The sequence below is a fragment of the Leptodactylus fuscus genome, chromosome 3 (genome assembly GCF_031893055.1).
Source record: "Leptodactylus fuscus isolate aLepFus1 chromosome 3, aLepFus1.hap2, whole genome shotgun sequence".
Lineage (NCBI taxonomy): Eukaryota > Metazoa > Chordata > Amphibia > Anura > Leptodactylidae > Leptodactylus > Leptodactylus fuscus.
In genome coordinates this window covers 165,303,917-165,328,031 of record NC_134267.1, presented here as the reverse complement: position 1 = coordinate 165,328,031, position 24,115 = coordinate 165,303,917, and the positions used below count along the sequence as shown (strand labels likewise).

Genomic DNA, 24,115 nt, shown 5'->3' with positions numbered 1-24,115 from the left:
GCATCTATGTTTTGTCACACTGCTATCTCTGGTCACACATTACTATAAGCAATAAATTCTTAAAAAATAAGATCATAAAATGATTGAAAGGAAACGATGCAGAGGAGAGGCAAGAAGGTTACCTAGCTTTGTTGCTAAATGCAGGTTCATCATTGGGATCTTGGTTCTAATGCCCCTTTTCATTGTGAAGTCCCTCAGGTGAGTCGCATCTGGACTAAACTTGTGCTCCCATTCTCCTTTGAAATAAATAGCATTGACCAAAATAAGCCTTGTGAGCGGTCCAATGTCTCCACTTGAAAACATGTTCCGGATTTTTCCTGTACAAAGAATGATAAAAAATAGACGTATTTAGAGGCGAGAGGTGGCCTCGATATAATCCCGTCTCTAAAGAGCACTTTTTATTTAAGTTTTTTTTTTCCTGAACTGTACATGACAAGGCTTTTATAAGCTTGTGGCTTTTATGTGAAGAAAAGGAATTACATAGTTTGGATGTGTCTGTCTTGTATTTCTTTTTGCTGACATTTCCAGCATTTACCAGTATCCAGTTAGGAAATTGAATTACTTGATAGCTACAACATAGTAAACATTTACCCCAAATCCTCAGTGGCTCTCACGTTTAACACATTCATGACATGACTGTACTGTATGTACAAAAACATTAGAACATTAAAATTACAACTGTAACACCAATACTATGAAAATTTCTGTCCAAAACTTTATTAAAAAGTTGAATTCATTAAATTGCTCTTAGTATATGCTACTATACTTAAAGAGGACTTTCTCCTGCCTCCAACAACTCCACCTCTTTACATCTTTCAATAAAAACACTGCGTTTCCAGGAGACGCTAAGCAGTATGCCCCCCCCCCCCCCCCCCGACAGTGCTCGCACATAGACTAGTACTAGAGTGGCGTTCCTCACTGCTCAGCATTATCGCTAGGCGTTAAGGAACGCCCCCTAAGGAAAGCCGATAATGTGCTGAATTCAGTGCACTGTCGGATTTCTAGCAGTATACAATACCGCAAGTGACCGAGGACATAAAAGATCCTCTTTAAAGGGAGAAGAAAACAAAGTCCCCGGCACCGAGCCGTTCTTTGTGTGATACCTTTGGTATATGAAACAGATATATAAAGCAATATAGGTGTCCGCTCACCTGGCCTGGTTGTGTTGAACACAACAACCAATAGACGTAATATAAAGAAAACCGGTAAAACCGGAAGGCAGCTGCTGATAAACGTCTTCGGGGACGTCAAACCAAAGTAGGAGAAGGGACCAGCCTCGCGGAGGACAGGCAGAAAATCAGCGCTCACCCAGTTTATTTGGAAAATGGAAGGCAACTTTATTTGGCACCACGCGTTCCGGGCAAACAGCCCTTTTTCAAGTGCAATAACAATCCCGCCACTGTGGACAGTTTGCTCGTCCTATTAGGGCATATTCAGGTTTATAAAGGGCTGAAGGCCATGATGTGTATGGCAGGAAAGGACGTCCTTTCCTGCCATACACATCATGGCCTTCAGCCCTTTATAAACCTGAATATGCCCTAATAGGACGAGCAAACTGTCCACAGTGGCGGGATTGTTATTGCACTTGAAAAAGGGCTGTTTGCCCGGAACGCGTGGTGCCAAATAAAGTTGCCTTCCATTTTCCAAATAAACTGGGTGAGCGCTGATTTTCTGCCTGTCCTCCGCGAGGCTGGTCCCTTCTCCCTCTTTAAAGGGAGTCTGTCAGCAGTAAATTGCTTATAAATCTAATCACAGTATCTTGTAAAGGTGATTCTACAGTTTCCAAATATGCTTCTATTATTCATGTACAGTAAATCACAGTTGTAGTCAAAGTGCTTTGCCTGGGTATCTAAAGCTAAGACCAAAGTCTAGGCAAGCTAAGATACACCCTTAAAGCATATTTGGAAAGAGTAGACTCCCCTATATAAAGTACTGTGATTTGGTTTATGAACAATGTACTGCTGACAATGGTAATGCATTTACAACCAATCCCTCATTACTGACTGCAAACATAGCAGATAGCAGAGCAAGTGAAACCCTGCCCACCAATGTGCCAAGAAATCCAGGAAGTAAAGAGAGCACAGAGCCTGTATGCTGCAGAACAAGAGTTATGGGACTACCCCTTTAAGCAAATGATTTTTAAAGGGATTTTGTCAGCAACAAAAACAATATTAAATCAGCCTCAGTATCTTAGGGGGCATTGACATGGAGTAATGTGGCGCTGATTCTGGCATGATTACTCACGTAAGAATAAGCGCTGCAAAACAGAATCCCATTGACTTCAGTTTGTTCCGTTTAACGCAGGTAATACATTGAAAACAATGGGAGGCTTTTTAACACATTGATTTCAATGAGTTACACTCATTAAACGGAACTAATTGAAGTCAATGGGATTCTGTTTTGCAACACTGATTCTTATGTGAGTTATCATCAAAGAATCAGCTCTGCGTTACTCTGTGTGAATGCCCCCTTACAGAGCTCAGATTTTGATTTCTATGCAAATGAGCTAATATTACATCAGGGGAATATTCTGGGGCAGCTGAGCATTGCAGCTCTTGCTCTATGCCCCTCCCAGCAAAACTGAAGCTTCCCCCTGAGCAAAAAGATCTTGCCCCAATGCTCAGTTTCCACAGAACTTTCCCCTGATGTATTTTTAGCAAAGGACTAGAGATGAGCGAACAGTGTTCTATCGAACACATGTTCGATCGGATATCAGGGTGTTCGCCATGTTCGAATCGAATCGAACACCACGTGGTAAAGTGCGCCAAAATTCGATTCCCCTCCCACCTTCCCTGGCGCCTTTTTTGCACCAATAACAGCGCAGGGGAGGTGGGACAGGAACTACGACACCGGGGGCATTGAAAAAAATTGGAAAAAGTCATTGGCTGCCGAAATCAGGTGACCTCCATTTTAGACGAATAGTGGATTTCAAATCCGGGTCATATGAGAATGTGAACTTTGTGACTATGAGACAGGGATAGCTGTACAGGCAGGGATAGCTAGGGATAACCTTTATTTAGGGGGGAATGTTATTAAAAATAACTTTTTGGGGCTCTATCGGGTGTGTAATTGTGATTTTTGTGAGATAAACTTTTTCCCATAGGGATGCATTGGCCAGCGCTGATTGGCCGAATTCCGTACTCTGGCCAATCAGTGCTGGCCAATGCATTCTATTAGCTTGATGAAGCAGAGTGTGCACAAGGGTTCAAGCGCACCCTCGGCTCTGATGTAGCAGAGCCGAGGCTGCACAAGGGTTCAAGCGCACCCTCGGCTCTGATGTAGGAGAGCCGAGGGTGCACTTGAACCCTTGTGCACCCTCAGCTCTGCTACATCAGAGCCGAGGGTGCGCTTGAACCCTTGTGCACACTCTGCTTCATCAAGCTAATAGAATGCATTGGCCAGCGCTGATTGGCCAATGTATTCTATTAGCCTGATGAAGTAGAGCTGAATGTGTGTGCTAAGCACACACATTCAGCTCTACTTCATCGGGCTAATAGAATGCATTGGCCAGCGCTGATTGGCCAGAGTACGGAACTCGACCAATCAGCGCTGGCTCTGCTGGAGGAGGCGGAGTCTAAGATCGCTCCACACCAGTCTCCATTCAGGTCCAACCTTAGACTCCGCCTCCTCCGGCAGAGCCAGCGCTGATTGGCCGAAGGCTGGCCAATGCATTCCTATGCGAATGCAGACTTAGCAGTGCTGAGTCAGTTTTGCTCAACTACACATCTGATGCACACTCGGCACTGCTACATCAGATGTAGCAATCTGATGTAGCAGAGCCGAGGGTGCACTAGAACCCCTGTGCAAACTCAGTTCACGCTAATAGAATGCATTGGCCAGCGCTGATTGGCCAATGCATTCTATTAGCCCGATGAAGTAGAGCTGAATGTGTGTGCTAAGCACACACATTCAGCACTGCTTCATCACGCCAATACAATGCATTAGCCAGTGCTGATTGGCCAGAGTACGGAATTCGGCCAATCAGCGCTGGCTCTGCTGGAGGAGGCGGAGTCTAAGATCGCTCCACACCAGTCTCCATTCAGGTCCGACCTTAGACTCCGCCTCCTCCGGCAGAGCCAGCGCTGATTGGCCGAAGGCTGGCCAATGCATTCCTATGCGAATGCAGACTTAGCAGTGCTGAGTCAGTTTTGCTCAACTACACATCTGATGCACACTCGGCACTGCTACATCAGATGTAGCAATCTGATGTAGCAGAGCCGAGGGTGCACTAGAACCCCTGTGCAAACTCAGTTCACGCTAATAGAATGCATTGGCCAGCGCTGATTGGCCAATGCATTCTATTAGCCCGATGAAGTAGAGCTGAATGTGTGTGCTAAGCACACACATTCAGCACTGCTTCATCACGCCAATACAATGCATTAGCCAGTGCTGATTGGCCAGAGTACGGAATTCGGCCAATCAGCGCTGGCTCTGCTGGAGGAGGCGGAGTCTAAGATCGCTCCACACCAGTCTCCATTCAGGTCCGACCTTAGACTCCGCCTCCTCCGGCAGAGCCAGCGCTGATTGGCCGAAGGCTGGCCAATGCATTCCTATGCGAATGCAGACTTAGCAGTGCTGAGTCAGTTTTGCTCAACTACACATCTGATGCACACTCGGCACTGCTACATCAGATGTAGCAATCTGATGTAGCAGAGCCGAGGGTGCACTAGAACCCCTGTGCAAACTCAGTTCACGCTAATAGAATGCATTGGCCAGCGCTGATTGGCCAATGCATTCTATTAGCCCGATGAAGTAGAGCTGAATGTGTGTGCTAAGCACACTCATTCAGCACTGCTTCATCACGCCAATACAATGCATTAGCCAGTGCTGATTGGCCAGAGTACGGAATTCGGCCAATCAGCGCTGGCCAATGCATTCTATTAGCCCGATGAAGTAGAGCTGAATGTGTGTGCTAAGCACACACATTCAGCACTGCTTCATCACGCCAATACAATGCATTAGCCAGTGCTGATTGGCCAGAGTACGGAATTCGGCCAATCAGCGCTGGCTCTGCTGGAGGAGGCGGAGTCTAAGGTCGGACCTGAATGGAGACTGGTGTGGAGCGATCTTAGACTCCGCCTCCTCCAGCAGAGCCAGCGCTGATTGGCCGAATTCCGTACTCTGGCCAATCAGCACTGGCTAATGCATTGTATTGGCGTGATGAAGCAGTGCTGAATGTGTGTGCTTAGCACACACATTCAGCTCTACTTCATCGGGCTAATAGAATGCATTGGCCAGCGCTGATTGGCCGAATTCCGTACTCTGGCCAATCAGCACTGGCTAATGCATTGTATTGGCGTGATGAAGCAGTGCTGAATGTGTGTGCTTAGCACACACATTCAGCTCTACTTCATCGGGCTAATAGAATGCATTGGCCAGCGCTGATTGGCCAGAGTACGGAATTCGGCCAATCAGCGCTGGCTCTGCTGGAGGAGGCGGAGTCTAAGATCGCTCCACACCAGTCTCCATTCAGGTCCGACCTTAGACTCCGCCTCCTCCAGCAGAGCCAGCGCTGATTGGCCGAATTCCGTACTCTGGCCAATCAGCACTGGCTAATGCATTGTATTGGCTTGATGAAGCAGTGCTGAATGTGTGTGCTTAGCACACACATTCAGCTCTACTTCATCGGGCTAATAGAATGCATTGGCCAATCAGCGCTGGCCAATGCATTCTATTAGTGTGAACTGAGTTTGCACAGGGGTTCTAGTGCACCCTCGGCTCTGCTACATCAGATTGCTACATCTGATGTAGCAGTGCCGAGTGTGCATCAGATGTGTAGTTGAGCAAAACTGACTCAGCACTGCTAAGTCTCTGCATTCGCATAGGAATGCATTGGCCAGCCTTCGGCCAATCAGCGCTGGCTCTGCCGGAGGAGGCGGAGTCTAAGGTCGGACCTGAATGGAGACTGGTGTGGAGCGATCTTAGACTCCGCCTCCTCCAGCAGAGCCAGCGCTGATTGGCCGAATTCCGTACTCTGGCCAATCAGCACTGGCTAATGCATTGTATTGGCTTGATGAAGCAGTGCTGAATGTGTGTGCTTAGCACACACATTCAGCTCTACTTCATCGGGCTAATAGAATGCATTGGCCAATCAGCGCTGGCCAATGCATTCTATTAGCGTGAACTGAGTTTGCACAGGGGTTCTAGTGCACCCTCGGCTCTGCTACATCAGATTGCTACATCTGATGTAGCAGTGCCGAGTGTGCATCAGATGTGTAGTTGAGCAAAACTGACTCAGCACTGCTAAGTCTGCATTCGCATAGGAATGCATTGGCCAGCCTTCGGCCAATCAGCGCTGGCTCTGCCGGAGGAGGCGGAGTCTAAGGTCGGACCTGAATGGAGACTGGTGTGGAGCTATCTTAGACTCCGCCTCCTCCAGCAGAGCCAGCGCTGATTGGTCGAGTTCCGTACTCTGGCCAATCAGCACTGGCCAATGCATTTCTATGGGGAAAAGTTAGCTTGCGAAAATCGCAAACTGACAGGGATTTCCATGAAATAAAGTGACTTTTATGCCCCCAGACATGCTTCCCCTGCTGTCCCAGTGTCATTCCAGGGTGTTGGTATCATTTCCTGGGGTGTCATAGTGGACTTGGTGACCCTCCAGACACGAATTTGGGTTTCCCCCTTAACGAGTTTATGTTCCCCATAGACTATAATGGGGTTCGAAACCCATTCGAACACTCGAACAGTGAGCGGCTGTTCGAATCGAATTTCGAACCTCGAACATTTTAGTGTTCGCTCATCTCTACAAAGGACTAAAAAGCAGCTTTTCATTAAAATTAAGCAGCCATTCTAAAAATACGTTATAGCAATGGGGCAGATTTAATAACATTTTTGGTGCTGACAGACTCCCCTTAATGTAGTGCACTTTATACTTTCGCATCTATAATCCTAATGATCACTGAAAAGCTATGCATATTTTTTAGGAGCGATATTTATTTTATGAGCATATTTATAGTTACAGTATATGCTTCCTGTAGCTATTAAAAAGCAGCTAGAGCCCATTACCAATTACAATTACAGACCTTAAAAGATAGGTTTAATGTATTTTGTATTCTTCATTACGTTAAGTCATGGTTGAATGCCTGCGAAACCATCGAATACAGCTCCTAATGTTAGTGATACACAGGACCCATTAAAATTATGGTTAGCTTACGTGTTAAGAAAACATGCAATGGTAGGAAATAGCTGCTGGCCATAGTGTTAGATAGATGCCACTGGCCTTGAGATGTGACATCATTCTGGACGAGACAGCATTGTGCCAGGATCTAAACATCAACAGTAAGGCCTAAGGACTATCTAATTTAATGTTTATCAATTTGGTAAAGCTACAGGGGATTTACAATTGTTAGAAGACTCTTTAGACTAAAGCCCCATGGGACGTCCCGCAGCAATAAAGTACTGCAGGAAAAATTGCGGCAGGAACGCATCATGGTTCTTCCTGCAGCGCTTTAAACAGAAAGTTCGCAGTTTTCCTCCACGGACTTTCTGTTACAATTATACCTATGGGGAAATCGCCACCGTTTCCATATGGTATAGTTGGCATGCTGCAATTTCCAAAACCGCACGTCTGCACGGCAGTTTTTATCGCAAAGTGGGCATGGGATTTGCTAGAATCCCATCCACTTTGCATATACTGTAAAACATCGCATTTGTTACTGCGGCATTTCCACCGCGGACAAATCATGGCGTTTTTGTCCTGTGGGGTCCTTGCCTTAGGAAGTGCCAGTCAAAAAGCACAGCTGAAAAAGAAAGCGAAAATGCATCACATTTATTTCCACAGCGCTTCTCACAAAAAGTTTGCAGAGATTTCCTCCGGACTTTCTGCCCCTATTATACCAATACGTAAAACACCAGCCTTTATGTAGGTATAATTGACATGCTGAGATTTACAAAAACGTGAGCGTTTCTGAAATCACAGCTTTTCATCTGTGGATTTTTTTGTGCAGTGTGTGGATGGGAGAGTGAATCACAGTTTAGCTGATGTGATGTCACCCACGGACAGACCACTGAGAAGACAAACTCTCTATTGCTCACTTAGAAGTAAGGGGCATTCACACTACCGTCATTGTCCGACAGGTAGTGTCCGCTGATTGTGTCCGTTCAAAATCTTGCACGGACATTAGGAGCGGACACTAGCTGTGTCCGTGACACTTTTCATTAATTTAGATGGCGATCGGGTGCGTTCTTTTACAGTCCGTGTCTGTCCCTAAGTGTCCGTTCGTAAAGATGTCCGACTTTTCAAGCGGACAGAAAAATCTACATGTCGGGTTTTGCTGTCCGCTTGAAAAGTCGGACATCTTTACAAATGGACACTTAAGGACAGACACGGAGTGTAAAACAACGCACCCGATTGCCATTTAAATGAATGAAAAATGTCACGGACATAGCTAGTGTCCGCTCCTAATGTCCGTGCAAGATTTTGAATGGACATTAGCAGCGGACACTACCTGTCGGACACTGACGGTAGTTTGAACGGAGCGTTCACACTAACATATCATGTCATTCTAACATATAGAATATTATACAGTAGCATTGATTAGTAATGATGGGAACCAAGCACTCTGTCTGTGTCTCTTCTTTTTTCTCACTTTCTTCTCCTTCCTTTTCAATTCACTTTGCTTTTTATTAACGCATGTAATGTGATACTTCAGTGTTCATACTGTCTGTCTTGGGAGACCAAAACCAATCGCAACAGATATATCAGAGTGAATGTCAGTTTACGGGGGAAGAAGGGAGGGAAGAAATGAGCTTTACAAGTGGAGAAAGAAGCATTTTTCTCTGATATGATCTATTAAAAAGTTTCTTAGATTTGCCTGCACTATTGATTTATGCTAAGATCGTTGAAATGTTATGAACTAGAGATGAACGAACGGCATTCGATTGAATTGGTATTCGATCAAATATCAGGCTGTTTGATATATTCGATTCCAACCAAATAACGCGGCAAACACAGTAAAAATTCGCATCCCCTCCCACATTTCCTGGCGCGTTTTTTGCACCAATAACTATGCAGGCGAGTTAGGATAGGAACTACGACAACGTAGGCATTGAAAAAAAATTGGAAAAACCCATTGGCTGCCGAAAACATGTGACCTTGACCTCTGATTCATAAGAATAGTGTCGGCCATCTGTCTCATTTTCGTTTTTGGAGTGATAGGGAGAGCTTGTTCTCAGTGTGAGAAACATACAGTGAACCTGCCAATCATGCAGCAGGGTAGCAGCAGGGGACGTGGGTGAGGACGTGCACGTGGATATCCAACTGGGTATCCAGTCCACAGTCCAGGTACTGGAGAGGGGCTGCCAGCAGTGTCCCTCGTCAGTAGCAGCAGGGGACGTGGGCGAGGACGTGTATGTGGATATCCAGCTGGGTATCCAGTCCACAGTCCAGGTACTGGAGAGGGGCTGCCAGCATCCAATTCACGCATCCTCTTCCTCCTCCTCCAACCCCAGCCCCTTCACCCTAATGTAATTCTTAAAAAACTTAATTAATTTTTCATGGATTTTTTAGGGCTCCACCCCAACAGCTTGCAAAATATTTTTTTAGTGCTCCCCCCAAGGGCCTGAAAATTAATGTTTCAGGGCTCACCCCCAAGGGCCTGGAATCTAATTCTGCTGGTAAGAGGCTGAAGTCACCTGAAGGGCTTCAATTTCAGCTGGTAGCTCAGTTTAAGGGCCTCTAACTTAATTTGGAAGGGCTCATGTTAAGGGCCAGAAAAATGAATTTTTGAAGGTCTTACCACATCAAACACACACATCTCCACAATGACAGTTAAGGGTGGGTACTGTTGGATTTCCCATCGCCTTTTCCATCTGTGGTTGTCTTGGGCAACGTGATTTAAAAGGGTGCCTGGTAATGTTTCTTTAGCTTAAAATTTGGGTTTCTGTCCATCCAATTGGGGAGGAAAGAAGGTTTCCAGGTATTTTTTCACTTTCATAGAGGTTGTATTGAGTGTGGAATGTGTGTACTTGATAAGCTGTTATGGTGGGGTAAAACTGTGACTTGGGCTTGTTAGATGCCCCCTGGCATGCTTCCCCTGCTGTCCCAGTTGCATTCCAGAGGTGTTGTCATCATTTGCTGAGGTGTCATAGGTCACTTGGTGACCCTCCTGAGTCGAATTTGGGTTTCCCCTGAAACGAACGGTTTTTCCCCATAGACTATAATGGGATTCAATATTCATTCGAATAGTCGAATATTGAGGGGCTATTCGAAACGAAAAACGAATATTTCACTTTTCGCTCATCTCTATTATGGACAATTTAAGGTATTGTGACTTTTAGCACTACTTTCTACACTACACATCTCAGCAACTACTGGATTATCTGTATATTTTTATGTACTATTGTGTAATGTTTCTAAAACAGTAACACAGAACCATAAAATAAGTTAATGTATTGCCCTGATGTACATTCATTACCCTGATGCACAGGACTGCACAGCTATGTAGAGAACCGTGTATGCTGCATCAAATTTAGCAAACAGTGGCAACTGAAATATACCTTTAAGCTTCAGAGAATATAGTACTGACACGAACCGTAGAAGGACACTAAATTTAATGGAGGTCATCGAATGACAGTAAATAAAATAATGGTAGAGAAGTGAATGTTTCTCTTGTTCCTGTTACATACTATATTTATCCTGTTCCTGTTATGCCCTACATGTGTGCGGAGCTACTGTCCTTTAACTATGATCAATAACCCTCCAACAAACAGAATTTAGATGTACATTACAAAGACAATGTCAAATTTTTATGCAATGGTCAGAAACAAAAAACAAGCATTATAATCCTAAAGTCCAAGGACATTTTAATTGAGTTATTATGTTATTATGTTCGCTTCCACTAATATAGTGGTACTATGCTACCTTTCTTTGAATTTAAGCTATTACAGAACCCCTTTCTCCAGCTCTATTTACATAAACAAATTAATTCATGTCAATTCACATGACTAATTTTTTTGATGGTCTGTTTTAACCCCTTTCCCAACGCCGGCATTTTTCAATTTTTATTATTGACTCCCCAACTTCCTAACCCCATAACTTGTAATTTTTCTGATCACAGAGCCATATGAGAGCTTTATGTTTGAGGGACAAATTGTGCTTTGTAATGGTGCCATTAAATAGTCTGTATGCTGTACTAAGAATCTGGAAAAAAATTCAGAATGGGGTGGAATTGGAGAAAAACTGCATTTGTGTGACTTTATTATGGGCTTTGTTTTTAAGGCATTTACTGTACAGCCAAAATGACAAGTTATCTGTATTCTATGGGTAGGTGGGATTTCAGGGTTATCAAATGTAATGCTTTAACCCCTTAAAAAAATCCAAAACTTTGCACAAAGAATTAAAACTCTTGGAGTCACCATACTCTGACACCCGTAACTTTTTTATATTTTCATGCATAGACAGGGTCTGGAGATCGCCAGGACCCCACAACACTATGATAGCAATTAGGGAGAGTCGGGTTCCCTAAACCACTATACAAATTGTTAGTGGAAAGGGGTCCGGCAATATGCTTTCCAATGGATGATTATGACAATTCCCAGCATCCACTCCAGGGCTCTTCCAGCCTCGCTGTTGGGTTTTGTGATTGGACCCAGCAGTTACGTGAGTGAGCGGCTGTAATGATGTCAGTGTGCCCCATGTTACCTCTGGGGCACATGACCACAGTCGCAGGCAGAAGAGGACAGAAGTATCTACAGAGACTGAGGATGCCCAGGAGAGGTGATGTAAGGTGAGTATAAGTGTGTGATATTTTCTATAACCTTTCCTGGACTTGCGGGTTATTATACTCCTTGGGTCTGAGGTGAACCAGTGTATAGTAATAGCGCCAAAACTAACCACAGTGCCAAACCACACAAATATTCATTGAATTCCGTGGGGTTCATCTGAAGTGACTCAAGGGGTACTCTTAGGAGCATTTTACACTGTTCAGAGCTACTGTAGAGCACATTATGGTGTATAGGTGCCTTTTTTAGCGTGGCCAGATGAACTTTTTAGTTATAGCATTTTGGGGAATATCTGATGTTTTGATTTATTTTTAGAAAAAAATTTATGGGAAGTGAAACGGTGAAAAAAAATGGCGGTTTGGCTCTTATGGCTTTTTTTTCCCACTACAGTGTTCAAGTATGGGAAAAATATTTTATATATTTGTAGACCTTGTGTTTTTACCATCTGTAAAAGACCCGACATCCGCACAAAAAAATTGTGCTGTGATGTTTTTATCCTGAGTGTAAATGAAGCTACTTGAGCAATATGTGCATAATGCTTTGTAATGTATATCAAGAAAATAAGAATACATTAGAAGACTCTGTGACTGGACTTTTTATCATATATCTTTCTTTTCTTTACCTTCTTGTAAATGGTCTGCTTAATGTATGAATATATCTGTATGTACACATTTAGCTACATGGCATAAGACGTCTCTATCACAGCTTACAGTATGCACACCTTGCAATGTATGTTGAGCATTGCAGAGATAGTAGATTTCAAAATAGCAAAGTAAACCTTTCCAGCATGTAAGTGTGAGAAGAGAACATGTGGCCTCAGTTTTATCTTATTGACCATTGATGCAGGCAGACAGCCACATGGTTGCCAGGATATTTCCCTATGACCTAATGTGAGAGAACAGAGAACTGAACAGATGTGACTTGTGCTGTAACTGCATGTGATGTGACAACCTATAGATAATGCTTCATGAAACATATGACAGAGGACATTAGTTCCTTAAACGTGGTATTCAAGTTAAATATTTATGGCATATCCACAAATGTGATGCAAATATCAAATTGGACATGGTGAACATTGCATACACTACCAAAGTATATGGGAAGAATATGCAAATCCGCCTTCCATGATGTAATTAGGAAGACAGTTGCTGCCTCATTGTTGCAAACCAATAGAGGGCGCTCACTGGAATGTGCAAGCCTGTCTTAAGACAGGATTCCAGTGAAATAACCCAATAATGGCTGCTCCCTTTAGCTTCATGCCCGACCTTCCAAGAGGCCTTTGTTTAGCAATGACGCTGGGATTATTACCAGGTTATAGTCTCATTGGTAATGATCCCAGCGTCATTGCTAAACAAAGGCCTCTTGGAAGGTCGGGCATGAAGCTAAAGGGAGCAGCCATTATTGGGTTATTTCACTGGAATCCTGTCTTAAGACAGGCTTGCACATTCCAGTGAGCGCCCTCTATTGGTTTGCAACAATGAGGCAGCAACTGTCTTCCTAATTACATCATGGAAGGCGGATTTGCATATTCTTCCCATAGTTCCTTGCAAAGTGGAGTGCTAAAGGCTTAACAAATCTCCACACACCTATATGGTGGTCTCTCCCTAAGGAGTGACAATATCCCCCGTACCAAAGTATATAGCATTGTTGTGATAGGAAGGCATTGGGGTTGGTTTTACTGTATCTTACAGTAATGCCACAATTAGACCGTAAAAATGTCATCATAAAGTCTATAGTGCTATAGTCTAACTTACCCTAGGTATGTAATAATTTGGTAGGACATTTTTACTTGTTCCATTTGCCCACTAACAAGGATAGCCGTCAGCAGAGACACCACAAAACTTAATAATGCAAAACGGTCACATCCAAAAGAGGTTAAAGCGTAACTAAACTTGTGGACAATTTTTGATTTTCTGGCAGTTTTTGTGTCATAAATACATTTTTGTAATATACTTTAGTAACACATTTTGGCTCCTTTCTGTATAATCCTGTATTTTTTCACTCTTTCCCTTAGTTCTGCACTGAGTGCTCTTTCTGCCTTTCATTGAATGTTACTTTGTACAGGAGTACAGAGCTATGTAATATGTAGAGAATATGAGGGTGGGAAGGGTCACTTCATACAGTTATATCTCAGACCTTATAAAACGTACAAACTTGCATTTGGTGTCATAAAAAAAAAAGAGATTTCTAAATCTATCTAAATTATTTCCAAAGATATCACTGGTAGAAGAGATAGTTGGGATTAAGATATTTACATGAAGCTGCATAATATACATAATACAAATATCCCAATCCCAACTGTGTTCTCAACCAGATATATGTCTGACAATAATTGTTACGATTCTGGTAAACATTGCTGGAATCCGGTAGCCAGATGGAATAAGCCAGGCGCAGTTAGGGATAGTAAAGTTGTTGTCCGGGGAGTAGCTTGAAGTGCGGATTGCAAGTTAGTAGTTAGTGAAGAGTAGACCAGTCTGGGAAACACAGTTCTGAGGAGCAGGAGACTGGAACAAGTCACAATACTCGAGCAAAGGCTGTACTGCCTCATGGGTATGAATAGGCCCAAACAGGAAGCAAGATGGCTTCACATTGGTACAGATCGGTCAGCTTTATTAAAGGGGCTCTATAAGCAAAATGTTGCTGTATGAGCCCCAGATATGCGTGAATAGCCTTTAAAAAGGCTATTCAGGCACGGTTATCTCATTTTTAACCCCTGTCCCATTTTAAAATAAAACTATAAAAACATAGATGTAAATTATACCTGAATGTGCACAGTGGGCGGTGATTCACTCATCTTCTGGCATGCCTACCTCTTCTTTCTTCTTGCAGCGACGCCCTCTGGTCCTGGCTCTTCCACGCTTTCAGCGTTCTCTTCTTCCGACGTGATGGCTTCAAATCCTACGTCTGCGTAGTAGTGCTTCCCTCCAGAGCGCTACTGTGCAGGCTTTGGCGACATTTTTAGCAATGGCAGTTCGCAAGCGTACTGCACATGCGCTGTACGCTCGTGAAGTAGTAAGGGGAATTGAGCATCCTGAGCGCCGAAGCCTGCGTAGTAGCGCTCTGGAGGGAAGCACTACTACGCAGGCGCGGAATTTGAAGCCATCACGGCTGAAGAAGAGGACGCTGAAGGCGTGGAAGAGCCAGGACCAGCGGGCGCAGCTGCAAGAAGAAAGAAGAGGTAGGCATGCCAGAAGATGACTACGGATCGTGCACGACCGCCCAGCGTGTGCACGTTCAGGTATGATTTACATTTATATTTTTATAGTTTAATTTTAAAATGGGGGTTTAAAATAAAATTACCGATGCCTGAATAGCCTTTTTAAAGGCTATTCACGCATATGTGAGGCTTTAAAGGGGCTCTATCAGCAAAATCATGCTGATGAGCCCCACATATGCGTGAATAGCCTTTAAAAAGGCTATTCAGGCACGGTAAATGTTATATTAAACTACCCCCCCCCCCCCCCCCCCCCCCGTTTTAAAATGAAACCCTAAAAAAGAATGTTATCTACTTATGGATCGTGCATGCTGGGCGGGCATTCAGGATGCGCCGTCTTCTTCATCCACGCCTCTTCTTCCTCTGATGTCCTCCGGTCCCGTCCTCCTCCGGCACTCGCGAACTAACGCTGATAAAAAAATAAATGGCCTGGGCGCCTGCGCAGTAGCCGTAGTAGAAGCCGCATGCGCCCAGGCCATTTTTTTTATATCAATGTCAGTTAGCGAGCGCCGGAGGAGGACGGGACGCGAGGACATCGGAGGAAGAAGAGGCGTGGATGAAGATGAAGACACACCCTGAATGCCCGCCCAGCGTGCACGATCCGTAAGTAGATAACATTCTTTTTTAGGGTATTATTTTAAAACTGGGAGGTAGTGTAATATAACATTTACGGTGCCTGAATAGCCTTTTTAACACATATATGGGGCTCTATCAGCATGATTTTGCTGATAGAGCCCCTTTAAAGGCAATTTCTAAGATAAACACAGCAGCCTCTAGTGGTGAGGACTGAAAGTGCAACACTAGTTCAGCGTTAGAAAAACAGCAGCCACTGGTAGTAGATTAGCAAAATAGACCAGGATTCTGACAAATTTAGAATGCACTGTAACCTTAGAATCTCCTCTTTCATATGACACCAAAAACTAGTTTGAATGTATCACAATGTCCTAGATATAACTGTTTGACATGACCCTCCCCTACTCTCATTTTCTCTATAGCTTACACAGCCCTGTAGTCCCCTACACAGTAGCAGTCAGTGAGAGGCAGATACAGTTCTCAATACAGAAACAACGGAAGGTAAATAATGCCATATTTCATAGAAAGGAGACAACTTTCTAATAAAGTATATTACAAAAAATTTTAATAACACAAATACTGCCATAAAATCAAAAGTTGTCCAAAAGTTTTGCTATGCTTTAAAATTACTAATGTCACACCTTAATGCAAGGATTTCAGAAAAGCAAAGGTAGAACTTATGATCTACAGATATAGAAGTTGAGCAAAAGTTTCTTGTAACTGTTTACCTAGTTGCCATCATGTTAAGAATTGTTATATGTATACAGCTACAGTCACACTTTCTTCTTGTTAGTTAGTTGCTCTGATCAGTCATAGGATAAGAACAACAGACTAACAGGCCATAGCAATAGACATTTAGTGCTTTAGTTTCTGCACTAAACACAGAGAACAGCTGAAAGCTGCCCACAATGTCTACAGCTGCAACTGCAGCCTAGTTCCTTTGCACTTGAAGAAGGGCGACCTATGCCCGAAACGCATTTGCTGTTGAACTTTAATAAAATGGTTACTTTGACATCTGGTGTAGTGCGGTCCTTCCTCCTGGTCCCTATTTATATCCTCTAGAGCACAGTGTAAGAAATTCATCATTCCCACTTCAGCTCCCTGTGCTAATCAGGGGGTGTTCACACTTGTGCCCGTGTCCGCCTGCTGGGTGTCCGTCCTATTCCCTGGGAAAACCTGAATAGGGGACGGCTTCCCAGTGGTCAGTTTTAAAGCCCATTCATTTGAATGAGTTTGTAAAGCAAACCGCTGGTGTCCATATGCAGCCTCTCTGCAGGGAAACCGTTTTTTTTTTAGCATGGACACAAAGTCGGACCTTACAGTGAATGATGAGGGATGCAGACAAAATGTACTTTGTCTGTATCTGTCATTCTATTAGTTTTCAAGACTGTTGTTCTGATCCCTTGACAGATCAGAACAATGGACATAAACAAAGCCACTTCATCACACATAACCATGACCTTTGCTGTCAAATGGCCATATTCGGCCACAGTTCTTACTGTTTTTTGATAAATGTTCTTGCTGCAACCTTCAATGGCACTGCCTCATTGTCATCTCCATCAACCATTAGACCTACTCAGTTGATCATCTAATAGTATTTACCATTGTAGTTGCTCTTATACTAAAACTTTCAATAAAAATCACTGACGGCAAAAGACGCCAGTGTGAACTTGGTTTACTACTTTTTTTTTTTCGGGGTAGGACTATCAAGGAAGTTTGTCTTAGGTCTGAGGTTTTCTTGATATCACATTTGTTTCTCTCTCCTGACTTTAGTTTTTTCAGTATTTGAGACTTCCAATTTACATCTATTTAAGCTGAGCTTTCTTTGTAACACACTTCACAGCAAATGCCATTTCCAAGTAGAACAAAAGGACAACTAAACATTTTTGTTATCTGAACAGAATGTATAGATTACCATTTGTTTGCATCTCTACCCATGCACTTATTATTTCTGCAGAAGCTTTCAAATCTTGGAAATTCACCAGCTTTATTTCACTCTTGAAAAAATCTCTGTTGCTATGGAGATACTGCTCCTTCACGTGGAAGCCTTCTTGAAGGTAGAGGGCATTTGCAAGATTAAATGTAAATTCTTTATTTTCTTCGGAAATGACAGCAAGCAGCTTTTGGAGCCCAGAAAACTCCTCACCTAGAAAACATGAGTTTTGTATTAGTGGATTTTACAGTAAACGCAAAAAATGTATTACAACCAGACTTAACACAAGAACGTATTTTCTGCTTGGCACCGTGACATACTGTATACAGTACATTACAGCAGGCATTAAACAAGTGGTTGTCCAGACATAATATACAGCACTGGGCCTAATAGAAATCGGATGTGGAAAATACTGCATATCACTATAGCAGAAATATAATAAGCTTTCATTCTACAGCAAGAGAAGCCGAACAGTCCACAAGACCTAAATCCATCAAATTGCAAAGAAATGAAAGATGTTATTTATGAAATCATGAGAACATTCACCCAGGCCTGGATTCTTACTATGGATTTATATAGATGTAGTAGTAATAACTGGTGATATACAGGGAGGTTGCTTGGTCTGTGTTCGCACTGTGTAGGAAGTTGTGTTTGGATTCTGTTTCATCTTAGGGAGCCTGCACACGGAGTTACGCTCCGCTCATTCTGAACGTAAAACTCGTTTAAAATAAGCACGTAAAAACCAGATCCCATTGATTTCTATGGGTGCCGGCATACGTGCGCTACTCATTGAAATCAATGGGAGGCTTTTTTCCCTATTGCTTTCAATGTGATACGCGCGTGTGCAGGCTCCCTTACAGAGACATTTTACATCATAGCTTAAAGTGAATGTCCACCATTGAACACCATGTACTATATAGGTCTGAAAATCTTTGTAGATTAATTTCATAAAAGGCTTATATTTCTCTCTTAGATCACCCAAAACATAACAATTTTTTGTTGCGACAATTTCAGATATCCCTGTGTTCTAATGCTGCGTGCTTGCCACCACCATGTGCTCCATTGATGCCCTTTTAGAACATCCACATAATCTGTTCCGTTCCAGTGGTCACACATGCTCAGGTCTACTGCACAGATCCTTGTGGACAAGAGAAGCGGAGTGGTTCCTGATATTATGCAGGCCAGCCAATAAGCATTAGCACACTAGAAGTGATTTATTTTTCACTGCTATGAAAATATTAGGCTGCCGTAAGAAGGAATCACAAGAACAGAAGGCGAGTCATAACAATTATGGCCCCCCTGCTTCTCTAATATGGCCATGTCCAGATATGTGTGTCATGAGATTTCAAAAGTATCACAAAATGATATCTAGTGTTTGCCCCAAAAGGATTTTTCCTAATAATGACATGCCCACAGGATAGGTCATCAGTATGTGATCAGTGGTGGTCCGACACCCTGACCCCGCACAGATCATAGTTATATATCAAGTTATAGTAGTAGACATGTCGCGAGAGCAGGTTCTCCTATTCAAGTAATAGGAGCATCAGTGTAGTTCTCCAAAATCTTCATTGCTATGCAGTGGATGTGGATAGATCATCAATATAAAAAATCCTTTTGGGGACAGAAAACCCTTTTAAGGGTGGACAGAACTATAATATATACAGTACCCTCCTCTATTAGTCCTTCTGCTATGGATCAAATACCAGCCCCCCCTGCATTCAATTACAATGGCCACGCTTTCCCAGACTACCATATGTACATTGTTCTTTGGTAGTCTGCCACACTTCACTTGGCATTTGGAACAGCCATTGCTGCTTACGTCAGAGGGTAGGGAAAAAGGTGCCTATGTGTATGTCTGATAAGCTTCAACTATTGTAAATGAAAAGGAGTCTGCAAATTTGTAAATTTGAGAAGGACTAAAAAAGAATTGTACTTATACCTTCTTATGAGAACAGAAAGGCTAGTTTATCTCTTTGTCTTTGCTAGAGTTTAGGATCCCCATACAAATGGATCTCAAAAAGTGATATAAACTTATATAAAAAAAAGTAACTGGCACAGAATTTTTTCAGCATAAAGGAAAACTGTGGAAACACTGCTGCAAAAAACATTGCATTTTGCCTGCAAAGTGAATGGAATTCTGGCAAATCCAATCCGCACATTACAGAAAAATACTGGTGGAAAAGCTGCATTTTCTAACATGTTCATGTCTCTGAAAATCACAGCACGTCAATGATACCTGTGTAAATACTGGCATTTTCTGGATAGATGTAATAAGGGCTGAAGTTCTGCAGAGGAAACCACTGTGAAAACAATGAAAAACACTGCAGAAAAGAAGGCGGCAGAAACAAGGTGCATTTTTTCACTGCATTTTTCAGCTTAGTGGCCTTAGCCTTAGGCTCCGTTCCCACGGAGTAACGCGCCGTGCTGGCTCATGCACACTACACATTGAAATCAATGGGTTAAAAAGCCTCCCATTGATTTCATTGTGTGGTGCCCAAAAGCCGGCACACATTGAAGTGAATGGGATCTGTTTTGAGCACTCACACTCTGACACGTGTATACATGTTTAGTTTGCAGAAGAGAAGGCTGAGGGGAGATTTAATAGCAGTCTACAAATATCTGAAAGGTAGTCACAGTGCAGAGGGATCTACCCTATTCTCATTAGCACAAGGAAGTACAAGAAGCAATGGGATGAAACTAAAGGGAAAGAGATACAGATTAGACATTAGGAAAAACTTTCTGACAGTGAGGGTAGTGAGAGAGTGGAATAGGCTGTCACGGGAGGTGGTGGGCGCTCCATCAATGGAAATCTTCAAGCGGAATCTGGATAAACATATAGCTGGGATGATTTAGGAAAACCTGCACTCGCAGGGGGTTGGACCCGATGGCCCTTGAGGTCCCTTCCAACTCTGCCATAAGAATTAAGAATTAAAATGTCTGAATGCGCGGCGCGTTACTCCGTGGGAACTGAGCCTTAAAGAGTATAAGACATATATGAAATACAAGAGGCAAAAGTCTTAGGCAAGTGTGAAAAAATGCTGCAAAGTGAGAAAGCTTTTAGTTTTGTCCCATCTCAAGGATCATACATAGCTAGCTTATGTAAATTCAAGAGTTTTCCTAAATACGAGTATATTTTCCTGCCACGTGAAATTATTCCTCCCATCGTTTACACCATGTTGTCAAGAGTCCCAGCCTGTATCTGATCTTAGGACGGATGATGTGACTCACATACTGCTCCTTAGAATTATTATTTACTGCTCTTCTGTCCAACCAATCAAATCAGCTAATTGTAGTTTGCTGATAAAGGCTCCGACAGTGTCTTATCTCTATATGTAAACACAAAGATAACATTGTTGTCCTTTGTGAGCACAGAGCATGTAAGTTTATTTCTCTATAATTCTGAGTAATGTAATATGCATTTACTATCAATACTTTATCTGCATTAATATAGATTTCTAGTAATTATAATAATCTCTCATGGTAAAGTGTATCTAGTGAGGTACTTCATAGTGTCCTGTCCATCAGGCAATCAAAGCTGACCACCAGCTTGTGGAAGAATACAGAAAATGAGAAAAAGAGACAGCAGGCAAATTGCTGAAAGAGGACGAAGAGAAGACACCTTTAAATGAATGAACAGAAGAGAAATGTAAATCACATCAGTATTTGGTTTGACAACCCTATGATGGAGGAGTCATGTGTGATGACATGGTGCGCAGAGATTACATGAAGGGAGAGGAGAATTTGAGATGATTTATAGTTAGTTCTCCAAGATATTTGGAACAACCTCCCTACCGAGTTCCTTCAAAAACTGTGAGCAAGTGTACCTAGAAGAATTGAGGCTGTTTTGAAGACAAAGGGTGATCACACCAAAGATTTTTCCTTTGTTCATTAACTTTGCATTATGATTGACAAAAAAATAAATGAACACTTCTCTTTTTGAAGTATTGTTACTTTCACACCGCCATAAAAACCTTTTGCACAGAACTACATATTAGACACAGTGTTCAGGATTTATAGTGAGTGAGTTTATATAGTTGATACATTTGCAGACGTCTAACTTTGAGTATATCTCTTGTAGAATGGAGGAAAAGACCATCCAATATCTTATGGTCATAATAAAAATGGATGAATATCTACTATACTGCATACTGACACTTACTAAGTTATCTGTGGGAATTTATATCACCCGTCTAGGCTCTGATGAATTGCTAGAGCACTCAAAGAGAAAGTGGTAAGCTAATTCCCAGAATGGTTAGTCCATTTAGTTGGTACTGTCATTAGACCACCTGTACTAATACTGAGAGTATTAATGGCTGCATGTAGTAAGTGTCCTTTAAGAACAAATGTGCGTCGTGCACGTCTCCCCTCATATATATATATATATATATATATATATATATATATATATATATTTGTTACTTCTGAGTTAAATTTACACTATGAGAAAAACTATTTGTTAAATGTTAAGAAGAAACAAACTTGATAAAGTATATAAGTCAGCACATAACAGTGAACCTGTTGTGAATTGATAGCACTGTCAGTCCCAAAAAGACCATTTCTCCATCCAACTTTTGAATGTATTCACCTATGATTGATAATCTGTCCAAACATGATTGCAAAATAAATAGGTTTCGGTTACAAGCCCATCTTTCTCATCTCCCCTGAGTTCTGTACTCAGAAATAGCCCACTGATACATTAACATTATTGGCTTTAGACAGGGCAAACCCCATTTGCTGACAGTAGAAAGAAGCATTGATTAGCTACCAAAATCCGTATATAAACTACAGGTGTGGGATTCATAAAATGGAGACTCACTTTCTTGATTTCCCTGCAGTTTTAGAACTTCCTTTATTTGATGCGATGTTGTTCCTTTTGCTCCCAGTTTTATCATTCCTAGAATCAATGTAGCACCAAGTGGGGAAAAAATAATGTTCTCTTCTGTGTCAACTGAACGTATGGCCCGGTGTAGATCCACAGCAAATTCAGTAATGGTATCTCCCCAAGGCCTTGGAGCCACGCTAGTTATACAGACTCCAGCCAGAGTCACGACAAACAGCAGCATGAAGGTTCTTCTCATTGTAATACAATCCTCAAGTACTCTTCTGGGTCCTGAAATGGAAACTATATAAGACAAAAACAAAGGACATAACTAGATTGCTATTGCCTCTTACTGTCTCCAAGCAATTTGCTCAATTCATATAAAGTTACCTACGATCCGGGCTGAATCTAAAATGGAATATTGCTTGACTATTGTGCCAAGTTTTAGTGCATATACAAAGACGTCCTGTTCTTCATCCATTTACTGTATATTGTGCGTTTTATTGTGGAGCTTACATTACACAAGTAAATACAATCTCATTATCTTTGTTATATGCACTTACTTAGAAGATAATAAAAGTTTGAGACTTTGCTTTTGCCGTTCTTTTCTTTCCTTGTCTCTGCTACTTATTTGCGTCTTATAAGTACTTACTTGTTAAACAGCTCAGCATTTCCCCCGACAAGCAAAGTAAATGTCTCTGAAATGGAGAGGGAGCTGCTATAGCATGTTTAATCTGTCAGGACAATGATTAATTTCTTAAATGTCAGGCTATGTTTGTTGACATTGCTATCTGGAAACTTTTTTTAAACTACAGAAATTCTTCCTTTGGATTGTAAGTGTATTTCTTTTGTGTTTGACTATGTGGAATGTATTGGTGAGTCGCGTAGAGCAGTGGAAAGGAGGAAGGAATTCTTTATAGTTTATTCCTTTCTATTCTTTATTATGACCTTTCCGAAATTAACGGTATGTTTACACTACTGTTATTACAGTCCATTGCCGTCATCCGTCATAGGATCTGCACAATGGTCATTAACGGTGGTAGACTCAGATGGAGACCCCTCCATCTGTGTCCGTTCCCATTCACTAGAATGTAAAAAACACGACAGACCCTTTCATCGGTTGGGACTTTTGTAATGAAAGAAAAAGTCCTATATGAACAACTTTTTCTTCTGTCAGTAAGTAAAAAACATGATGGAAGAAAGCTTCTGTCATATTTTTTACATGGGGGGATGCAGAATGATGCCAGATATTTGTTTGCTTTTTGTCTGCATCTATAGTTTAATGTCCATTGCTTATATCCTATAATGGATGAGAGCAACAGACATTAAATAGCAGTAGTGGGAATCCATCCTATAGCTCCATGCATACAACAGTGTACATTTAGGAGCCTGTGAGAAAACAACAGATGGCACACATTCAGCATTAGAGATGAGCGAACACTAAAATGTTCGAGGTTCGAAATTCGATTCGAACAGCCGCTCACTGTTCGAGTGTTCGAATGGGTTTCGAACCCCATTATAGTCTATGGGGAACATAAACTCGTTAAGGGGGAAACCCAAATTCGTGTCTGGAGGGTCACCAAGTCCACTATGACACCCCAGGAAATGATACCAACACCCTGGAATGACACTGGGACAGCAGGGGAAGCATGTCTGGGGGCATAAAAGTCACTTTATTTCATGGAAATCCCTGTCAGTTTGCGATTTTCGCAAGCTAACTTTTCCCCATAGAAATGCATTGGCCAGTGCTGATTGGCCAGAGTACGGAACTCGACCAATCAGCGCTGGCTCTGCTGGAGGAGGCGGAGTCTAAGATCGCTCCACACCAGTCTCCATTCAGGTCCGACCTTAG

At 42.4% G+C, this 24,115-nt stretch overlaps 1 protein-coding gene across 1 annotated transcript in view; it reads right to left on the bottom strand.

Annotated features, from left to right (window-relative positions):
- The window catches only part of SERPINI2 (serpin family I member 2), a 43,319-nt gene extending 20,370 nt beyond the window's left edge, over nucleotides 1–22,949 (bottom strand). Inside the window, exons 1-4 of the mRNA XM_075266715.1 lie at nucleotides 22,916–22,949; nucleotides 22,261–22,566; nucleotides 17,427–17,657; nucleotides 123–317 (exon numbers count right to left, since the gene is read on the bottom strand). Of these exons, the coding sequence (XP_075122816.1) occupies nucleotides 123–317; nucleotides 17,427–17,657; nucleotides 22,261–22,566; nucleotides 22,916–22,934 (751 nt within the window). The 5' untranslated portion in view covers nucleotides 22,935–22,949. The remainder of the gene's footprint in view (nucleotides 1–122; nucleotides 318–17,426; nucleotides 17,658–22,260; nucleotides 22,567–22,915) is intronic.
- Nucleotides 22,950–24,115: the final 1,166 nt, after the last annotated feature.